We start from the raw sequence: 10,716 nt of genomic DNA, 5'->3' as shown, positions 1-10,716 counted from the left end.
TGTAAAACACATGGCAACTGACATGTTCGAGAGAGTTGTCATTTGCTTACAAGCACACTAGGGCAGTTGCCGTGTACCCTGCAAAATACATGGCAATTGACATGTTCGGGTAAAAGAGAGAGTTGCCATCTGCTTACAAGCACACTAGGGCAGTTGTCGTGTACCCTGCAAAACATATGGCAACTGACAATGTTTGGGTAAAAAAAAGAGAGTTGCCATCTGCTTACAAGCACACTAGGGCAGTTTGCCATGTACACTGCAAAACACATGGCAACTGGCAGCTTGGGTGTGGGAGAGGAAACGGACGTGTGGGCGAGACTGCTAAATGCCCACATGCCGGCCCCTCCGTGTGGTAAAACGGACGTGTGGGCGACCGGGTGAATGCCCGCACACCAGCCTAGTCCTACGTGGCACCACAAACATGCCAAGATTCGTGCACCCACAAACGGACGCGGAACCACATGTGTGGGCGTTAGTGTTTCCGTTGTTTTTTCTTTTTAATTATTTTTTTCTTTTCTAATAACATGTATACATTTTTTGTACACATTTTTCGTATACATAGCAACATTTTATATGCGTTTAAATTTTTTCAATGAATAAGATTTTTTTCAAATGTATGTTTTGATGCCTATTTTTACATTTTCTCGAATAAGTGTTCAGCACTTTTCAAATACATGTTGAACATATATATTTAAATAATAGTACAAAATATTTTTTTTACCACAACGTCGTTGAAATGGCCTTGCAAGTTGTCCTCTTCTTTTTGTCTTGTAACTACTGAACTACACACCCCGCAAAAAAAAATACTGAACTACACTTTGTCACTCCTTTTTTTTTAATTTAGCACAGAAGACTGGTTCGGAGTAATGTCAGCTCGCGTCGCTATAGCCTCTAGGAGCGAGCTGCATGCATGATTCGTCCAAATGCACCAATCTTGAGCTCGTACTTCGTTATCACGCTGATGGGCAGTACGTCAGTGCAGAGATTGTCTGAGTAAACTCCAGAGCAGGCTGCATTTTCCTTTCTTAGATGATGCTTTCATGATGAGCAAACCGTTCTGTTTCCCCACATTGTTAATCGAGCGCCCAGGCCAAGTCAATCCAAATAGTATTTACTAAACTGTGTTACTTGTTTCTGTCTGCTATATAACTCATACACAAGTCATTTGTACCAGATGCGAAGCCTCTTAGTTTTAGCATGATTGCTTCCGAACATTGCAGGAACCGATGAATACCATGGTGATCAGCTTCAGTTGCTCGGCAAGTAGAAAAGCGACGTGGATCTTGGCTTTGTTGTTCATGATGAGTCGAGTCCATGGCCAGTCTACTAGGGGTAATACAAGCCATATCCTCTTAGTTTAACTTATCGATCGTTAACCTCTTTAAACCCTGCCAAATGACTTTAGGTTCATTGATTTATTGCGCGATGATTTTATTGAAAAAGATTGTGATGCTCCATCTGCACATTTCAGTTTACTTCAGTGTGGAACTTAAGAAATCCTAGTTACAACAGTTTGGATGCAACTGTTGGGAGCCGGTAGCATAGAATACTTACAACCAGTTTGGATGGTGATCGAACACTAGGATAGGTCATCTTGTCCTATTTTCGCTGGTTGTGCCAATTTATTCATCTTTTTGCGACTTTGCTTGCGAACTTGTATGGAACTACGTACTTTGTGGCTACTTTATTTAATAATATGGCTGTCTGCATCAATTGATGCAGAGGCCGGGGGTAATTCTCCTTTAGGAAAAAAATCTGCGCATTTCGTTTACTTCAGCGTGCAACTTAAGAAATCCTACTTGACTGAAATCTTAGCAGTCCACATATTATCACCTACTGGATGCCTACTAGCCACCCAAGTCCTCGTGCAGGATTCGTAAGCGTCGTCTTAACCTCTTGAAACACATGAATTGACAAAGATTCTCCAATTGTTCAGGATTCGTAAGCGTTGATTGTGGACTGACAAACAGCAGCGCCTACAATGATGGTATCACAAATATACGGTTTGATTCTGACCGTGGATATGTCGCTGGCGGTTTGAGCCACACAATTTTGGCAGAGTACATGGTTGGTTCAGATGAGCAACAAAAAACCCTGAGGAGCTTCCCTGACGGTTCACGAAATTGCTATACACTGCCATCCACTTTTGGTAAGAAGTTCCTGTTGAGGGCCACATTTACTTACGGCAACTACGATGGGTTGAACAGGACTCTGGATGGATCGCCATTTCTATTTGGGCTCCATATTGGTGTCAATTTCTGGGATACGGTGAACTTGACAAATTGGGATCCATCGCTCACAGTCTGGAAGGAGGTGCTCACCGTTGCTCCGGGCAACTCGGTGTCGGTCTGTCTGATAAACTTCGGTTCAGGGACTCCGTTCATGTCTGCTCTAGAGCTGAGGCCACTGCTAGATGCGATGTACCCTTTTGTGAATACTTCCGTATCAGTCGGCTACTTTAGACGAATCAGATTTGGTGAAGCCACTGAATATATCACAAGGTGAGACAAGACTGGCACTATTATTTTTGGATTTGATCTTAATTATGCCTGGCAATGGTCTAGAAGTAAGTTGGCTAGCTGCCTAACTCGGAAAATTTGAAGTGTTCCCCCCTTAATCTCTTTCCTGAATCCTTGCAATTGCTTCTAATAAAAACTAATGTCTAGTGCGATGCAGGTATCCAGTGGACCCTTACGACCGGTTCTGGGAGGGCTGGTCTTTCTCATACAACACCTACCCCTGGATCAACCTGAACACTAGCAGTCAAGTAGAGATTCTCCCGGGCGACGACTACTTCAATGTGCCGATGGCCATCTTCCAGAAGGCCACGACCCTAGACACGAACTACTCCTTCATCGTGATTAACGCGTCACTGGGTCCCAATGTGGTTCCCGAGAGCGTCCGTCTTCTCCCGATCTTCCACTTTGCTGAAATCAATGGTAACAACATGCAGAGAAGCTTTGACATCTACAACGCCGATGATGTACTACATCGGGGCTTCTCCCCGTCGCGATTGCAGGCCAGTAGTTTGTACAACAGTGGGCAGTTCTTGTATAATGGCGACGCAGTGTACACCCTGAACAAGGCGCGCGGCTCGAGCCTCCCCCCGCTCATCAACGCGTTTGAGGTGTACTCACTCCTTCGGATGGAAAACTTCACCACTGACTCCGAGGATGGTAAGACCGATGATCGATCTGAATATTGCACACTTATTACACATATACATTTATGATACATATGTCATGTATGTGGTACATTCGCATTACCATCATGCAGTTTATTCACCTGCTTAAACTGCCTGAACAGTATCTACAGGTCCCTGCTTTTAAACAATCTAGCACAGTTATTTGCGCGGGCTATGCTTTAGTCACCTCTTGCTTATAATTTTAATAATCTAATTCCTGTAAGAAGAGTATATATATTTTAGATGCCAACGTGATTTCTTGCTTTTGTTGCAAACTGTTACATAGTTATTATTACTATGAATGCCACATTTCCAAGAGAAACCAAACTAATCCTAGAGAATCCAAGAAAACCTAGACATGTACATTTAAACATGCCAAGCCCAAAAAATAGTACTTTGAGTATAGCATTAGATTTAATCGTATTATATCCTTTGATTTAAAATAAAGTTTGGTATTAAAGTTTAGATTTAAGATGTGGATATATTTAATATGGACTGCGTACAGACTGAAATGAGTGAACACACTGAAACGTGTCTACATACATCTGATTCAGAAAAAGTTAGATCATATTATAATTTGAAACGGAGGGAGTTGTTTTACAGTACCACACTTTTGTGTGTGCGTCTGTTGGGTGGGGTGGGGGCCCTTCACTGTTGTGTTGTATCTATTACTTTGTGCTGGTGGTCATTGCTTGCACTCAGTTCCATCCATCTGCACTCCGTTTTCATCCCTAGATAGTATCATGCACACGTATCATATTGTCACTTCCTTTAATCATTTGTAGAATCTCAATACCAGATTGTAGGATCTACTACTTATTAACCTTTCTTGTTTGACATGTTATGATACTAGAATCTTCTCACATCCTTAATTGCAGTGCCACGTCATCTTTTTGCTTAGGTGGCAGTGTACTCTTGTAATACTTCGCAGCCTTACCTTTTACCTTCGACAAAGAAAATATTGGGTCGCTGTTGCAAATAACTAACATCCACCATGTAATGTACAAAGTATATCGTTTCATGTTCTACGATAGCTTTAACAGAGAAGGGTCTATCAACTTAATTTAGGAACAGCATATAGATCCACAAAAATGTAGAGAGAGAAAAAAAACTAATCATAATTTATGTTCACTTAGTTCATGTCATAGTTTCATGTTCATCAGATGAGGATAGGTAAACTGCATCGCCTTCCAGAAAATATATGATGCATCCCTCTTTTTCTTTCTTTCCCAAAATTTGCAATTAACTGCAAGTATGGTGCAAAATTATCATGTGTTGCCAATAGGAGACATTGTAGTGTACAATTGGGAAATCATCTGAAACAAAATTAATGTCAACATTTGGATCTTGCTGGAGCGGGCATTGAGAGATCAGTTCAATGATGCACTAACTGAAAGGTGGTAAACCCATTGTTGAAGTATTCCAAGCACTAACCCACACATGCAGCGAACAATTAAATGACAACTGTGCACCATCTGTGCATGAAAGTAATTAATCCAGTACCACTCCGAGGGACTATGGATCACCAAACAATTTTGTTGGCACATATAAACATAAAATAAGAAAGCATACATATTTGAAACGAGACAAATTCTCAATCCTAAAAGGGGAACTGATTATGCTAAAATCTAGAAGCAAGGAGAAACTCCAATAGAAAAAAATGGTTCACTTTCAAGAAAAATCTTGAATTTACAACTTTGCATTGACCATAGCTTTTGTGATTTTTAGTTCAGTATCAAAGTTGTAGCAACACAAGAATTTGACACTATTATTATGTAGTGAATGAATAATTGAGCATACACCTCAAGCTTGTACTATTAAAAATTATTAATCATCTAATGGAGATCATTTGGAGATTTATTGCGAAGTCAATCATACTCCCTCCGTCCCATATTAATTGACACTCAAACAGATATATTTCAGTGCTAGATACATCCGTTTGAGCGTCAATTAATATGGGATGGAGGAACTACTAATTAGAAAATGAACTTGCAATCGCATCTCCGTACATTCTTATAGCCCCAAATAGATAATATAAGAATAAACGTACACATGGTATCTTTCTATCAGAAGATGCCAAGTGAACAAAAGGCTGAGTTGTCGTCCCTCAATGCTAAGTCAAAAAAGAAATGTATTGACAGCTGCGAGTCCAATAATTTACATGGAAATCACAGTATCATCTTCGTCTGCGGTACAATTTGCACATGACACCAGCAACAGTTAACTTTGAATGAAAATACATACAATTAACGCTGAGACAAGCCTCATTAAATACTAGCTGTGGCATCATATATGAGAGATTTTTCTAGTATATTACCAATTTCAATGTTATGTTATTTGAGTGGTCGTACAGCAAGCTTGAAGAAAGCGATTTTTGTTTGTTTGTTAAATTTCCTAAAAGTGGTGGTTACATACATCATATAGTGGCCAATGTGGTGATTTGTTGTAATGTACTCATTGTTATGTTTAGGGAGAATTATGCAGATCTCGGGGCCTGGTTCGTTTAGGTGTGAAGATCTAAGTTGTGATATGTTTAAGTGCAATTATGATAAACTAATGGCTGAGATCTGTTTAGGTACAATTATGGAGATCTAATGGTTGCGATATGCTTACATACAGTTATGATAATCTAATGGCCATGATCTGTTTATTCGCAGTTATGAACATCTAATTGTCATGATCTGTATAGGTACGTTTATGGAAACCTAACGGTCTTGATTATAAAAGTGCCACCAGACAAATGGCCGAATGTTTTGCCTTTTTTGTGATAGTTTTCGTGTTCGCCTTTTTTTTTGTATTGTGCTATTTTTCTGTTGTGGTATAGTTTTAGTACATAATAGAATAGATGTTAATGACCAAGTTCTCAGTGTGTAGACCCCTAAGGATTCCCGACTCCATTTGAAATAGTCAAGATCTTCTTCACTAAAGTTACAGAAACAGGTTTATCCTAACTAATTTGTGCACTCAACTTTTGAGTAAACTATATTCTACTCCCTCTGTAAACTAATATAAGATCAGTGATCTAAACGATCTTATATTAGTTTACAGAGGGAGTACCTGTCAAATGCTAATTAGCCACGAGGAAGACCATAGTAGATAAGTAAACTTATACAATTTATTCAGCCTTATAAAAAGAAATGATAATGTATCTTCTTATGCTGTTATTACATCATGCTTAATACTACAACAATCTTATGCCCAACATATATATTTGCCATCAATCCAGTCATGTTTGTTTTCATTCTCTTTTTGTTATTGCAGTCAATTACATGAAACAAGTAAAAGCACACTACAATTTGACAAGAATAGACTGGAACGGAGATCCATGCTCCCCAAGAGAGTATACCTGGGAAGGTTTGACTTGCGGCTACTCCAGTAGCAACAAGAATCCGAGGATTGTCCGAGTGTAAGAATGTAACCAGGACCAGTACTCTTCTTCCTAATAAACTATATTACTATATACTCAAGTGAGTTCTATAAAAAAACATTTGGTCCATATATTTCCTTTCATTTGCACATATACAAATTTTCTATACATAAAAAGGGGTATATTGCAAAAACAGAAAGACTAAGGGCTCCCATGATATTATTTTTATTACACTTGTATTGAAGTATTTTAGAATAATTCATGAGGTATATTGATAATGATAAAAAAAGTATAATCGATTCAGTTAAGAGGTATATCAAAATGTGGGATTACATACAATCCCTTAATTTGGTTCAAACCTGAAGCACAGAAACAATGTCTTAAAAATACATATTAGTTCGGCGCTATCAGAAATGAATGTGGGGGTACTTATTAAGATGAATATCTTGCAGAAATATGTCTAGCAGCGGACTGGGAGGTGGATTAGCCATATCACTTTTGAACATGACATCACTGGAAAATTTGTAAGTGATGCCTATGACATACTATTGATGCGCCAAATGAAATCATGTTGGCATCTTTTGTGACCCTAATAACAAATATATATATAGGGATTTATCAAATAACAATCTGGTGGGCACCATTCCAGACTGTCAAATAAAGTCACTAGCAGTTCTGTAAGTCACTGTGCTGAGCAGTATTTGATTAATGGCATAAATTTTACATGAATGATTCCAACTACTATTTTTCAGTAATTTGGCAAATAACAAGCTCGAGGGACCAATCCCCAGTTATATTCTTCGAAGATTCCAGGCCGGTCTGCTAGACTTAAGGTTTGGTGTGCTCTGTTGCACGACTGCTTACTCGATATAATCTGTTGTAACAAGCTGAACAACTGCATCAAAACGAAATTGCTCAACCCAAGGTTGGTTTTATAGATTAATGATGCATACCAATTTAAGGTTTAGCAACAGTCTTTGCACATATAACGTATTAATGCAAGTGCATTGGTTAAAAACAGTTGAGAAGCTAAATGCGTGTTTGGTTCATAACATACTTTGCCAAGCTAGCGTTAGGCAAGTTCGACTTTCTCTAGCTTAATGTCATGCCTCACTTTGTCATACACATAAACTCCAACCAATTTTGAGTTTTTGACTACGTTGTGGTGGCCGATTTGGGCACCACAAAGTGTGGCAAGCCACATTCTGGAGATCATTGTATTGACCCAATCATACCATCAGTTACATTTACTAGCATCTAATAACTACAAATATTTATCACCTATGGGCTTTCAATACGAGAGCCAGATACGGATGTACCAGTAATAGTGATCTAGAAACCATGCAGTTTGTTCTTTTAGAGGTTAGATCTGTTTAGAAGTACTATCAGAAGGTTAGTTGTGTTAGAAAATGGAGGCACATTATAATCATAACTACATGGAGCTATTGTAGCAGACTTTGAGCTAACTTAATTATACTTTTATATGTTGTACAATTGTGTGACTAGACTAGAAGGCAATCCCATATGCTCAAAAGTAAAAGATATGTACTGTTCAAATAAGAAGAAGCACACCACACCTACCGTGCTCATCGCAGTGATAGTTCCAGTGGTATTGGTATCCCTCCTAGTAGTGATGTGCATACTCTGGAAATTATGCCATAAAGGTAAACAAACACTCCTCCCCTAAATTCCCTTTTCATCAACGCAGTGTGCAATAGACATTAGACAATAGCTTCAAACCTTTACTTTCTGACTTTGCAGGGAACTCGGGAGACTACGAGGACTATGCTACATATGAAGAGGAAACTCCCCTACACATTGATATCAGACGGTTCACATATGCAGAGCTGAAGCTCATGACTAAGGACTTCCAATCAATCATTGGAAAAGGAGGTTTCGGTATTGTTTACCATGGCATACTGGAAAATGGTGATGAAGTAGCTGTTAAGGTGCTTATGGAGACATCAATAGCAAAGTCAACAGACTTCCTCCCCGAGGTATAATACGAAAACAAGCCAAAACATTGAGTTCTTTACTAGAAAGTAAACTATAAGTTTGCAAGACATCTAAACAGTTTCCACACTCCATATTCAATAAATTGATGTAATTGGCTTCAGCTCTAGGATGCTTGTAATTATATCCGTTGCCGCAGGTGCAAACATTGTCTAAAGTCCATCACAAGAATCTCGTGACTTTGGAAGGATATTGCCAAAACAAGAAATGCCTAGCACTCGTTTATGATTTCATGCCCAGAGGAAATCTCCAACAGCTTCTTAAAAGTTTCTATTCAGCATAGTTGACTACTTGATATAGGTATGACCAACCTACTTGCAGTTTTGTTATGAACTTATGATCACCAACTTGTATTACAATTTTTACAGGGACCATCTGTACTTTAATTTAGTAAAATTGAATCATTGAATCAAAAATAAAATTTGTTCAGTCTAGAAAGCAAGTTAACCAAGTCAGGTTTTTATTTCCTGCAAAACCAACTAAACAGCGATTCAGATGCCAACTGCTTTGGTTAACCACCTACATTTATATGCTTTGACATCCTACTGAGCTAAAACTGAATCTCCTGGTTAAAGTTGTAGTTGATTTCCTAGACTGTTATTGCTGCTACTTGTCAATGCAGTTGAGTTGGTGCTGGCGGGCCTAATTATTGTGTTATAGACACTGTACTAAAAAGTGAGACGACCATAGCTGCATTTTTAGAGCTGCAGGTTCTAGTCACATAGACTGATAACAAATTGGGGCGACCACAGTTACACTCTCAGAGACATAACCATGACACGATAATCACAAATTATAGATGTGTAGATCTTTCAAAAACCAGTAAGAAGCATAGCAAGAGGCACGTCTTAAATTAATACTTCAATAGCTTAGTTCTCTTGCTAATTAAATCTGTATATAAAGAAATGCCCTGGTAATGAGAAGGAAAGGCAGAGACCTTTCAAAGATCAAAGGGCCTACGTATGCAGAGTTTTTTTATTCTTAATGCACCGATTGATGGTATGGTTATTGGTGAATAGTTGCATGTGTAACATATCAGCTGTTAGCTTAAATATGTTCAAGCATTACAAAAAACTGATATTTATTCTACCATGCATGTGTCAAACGGTACTTGCATTAATTTGATATGTTTTGATGCAGGAGATGACCATAGTTTGAATTGGGAACAGCGAGTTCATATTGCACTTGATGCTGCACAAGGTCCACGTTCGAATATGTGCTTATTACATTTATTTCGTGTATATCTGTGTGTGTTGAGAAAGTATGCGTTTCAATAAACTACAGGACTGGAGTATTTACATGAGTCATGCACCCCAGCAATAGTTCACAGAGATGTGAAAACCCCCAACATCCTTCTGGACAAGAACCCGGTGGGGATAATATCTGATTTCGGGCTTTCACGGGCCTTTAATGAAGCTCATACACACATATCTACTGTTGCTGCTGGCACTCTTGGCTACCTTGACCCCGAGTACCATGCAACTTTCCAACTCACTGTCAAGGCAGATGTTTACAGCTTTGGGATCGTACTCTTGGAGATCATCACTGGCCAGCCCCCGGTACTGGTCGACCCTCAAACCATCCATCTAATAAACTGGACACGCCAAAAGATTGCTACAGGCAGTATTCACGATGTTGTGGACAAGAGGTTGATGGATCAGTACGATGCCAGTTCCCTGCAGAGTGTGGTAGACCTTGCCATGAACTGCATCGAAAACGCAGCCATCAACAGGCCGACCATGACTGAGGTTGTTTCAAGGCTCAAAATGTGCTTGCCTGCGGTTCCAAGGTTGTTCCAGTTAACGATTTCTGGAGTTCCAACGATAAGCAACGAGGGGAACTTCCAGTCTGATCATGCTGGCAGGATGTCAGAGACAAGCCTCTTATCTGGACGGTGAAAGGGAAACGTCTATCGTGTTATTGTTGCATTTGCATCTGTGTAGATAATGTTTGGTAATTTGCTTAACTGGCATCGTCATTGATCGTCCATAGACTGGAATTCAGTAATTATCATATTCGGTTTCAAATACTGCTCGTTTAGAGCATCTCCAGCCGTTGGCCCCCCAGGGGGCGCGTAAAATCGCCGCCTGGGGGCGAGCCGGCGCAAAAGATCGGCCTGGGGGCGAGTGGGTTCCCAGTCGCCGACCCCAGG

At 39.5% G+C, this 10,716-nt stretch overlaps 1 protein-coding gene across 1 annotated transcript; it reads left to right on the top strand.

Moving 5' to 3' along the window:
• Window positions 1-782: 782 nt before the first annotated feature.
• LOC119277339 (probable LRR receptor-like serine/threonine-protein kinase PAM74) lies at window positions 783-10,654 on the top strand. The gene is made up of 12 exons (XM_037558613.1): window positions 783-1,332; window positions 1,937-2,501; window positions 2,677-3,176; window positions 6,446-6,590; window positions 7,004-7,075; window positions 7,163-7,228; window positions 7,304-7,384; window positions 8,058-8,215; window positions 8,313-8,548; window positions 8,704-8,830; window positions 9,705-9,764; window positions 9,849-10,654. Exons 1-12 carry the CDS (start codon window positions 1,227-1,229, stop codon window positions 10,460-10,462), a joined length of 2,730 nt encoding a protein of 909 aa, XP_037414510.1. The 5' UTR covers window positions 783-1,226; the 3' UTR covers window positions 10,463-10,654.
• The last annotated feature ends 62 nt before the right edge of the window (window positions 10,655-10,716 follow it).

Source organism: Triticum dicoccoides, chromosome 3B (assembly GCF_002162155.2).
Source record: "Triticum dicoccoides isolate Atlit2015 ecotype Zavitan chromosome 3B, WEW_v2.0, whole genome shotgun sequence".
In the NCBI taxonomy this organism is placed as follows: Eukaryota; Viridiplantae; Streptophyta; class Magnoliopsida; order Poales; family Poaceae; genus Triticum; species Triticum dicoccoides.
Note: the sequence above shows the minus strand (reverse complement) of the source record. Positions and strands in the feature narration are given on the sequence as shown.

Excerpts from the sequence above, each read along its gene's own strand:
- LOC119277339 (XM_037558613.1), top strand. The coding sequence starts at position 1,227 with ATGAATACCATGGTGATCAGCTTCAGTTGCTCGGCAAGTAGAAAAGCG. Across the intron at positions 6,591-7,003 it reads AATCCGAGGATTGTCCGAGT|AAATATGTCTAGCAGCGGAC; the intron begins GTAAGAATGTAA and ends AATATCTTGCAG. Across the intron at positions 7,229-7,303 it reads ATAAAGTCACTAGCAGTTCT|TAATTTGGCAAATAACAAGC; the intron begins GTAAGTCACTGT and ends ACTATTTTTCAG.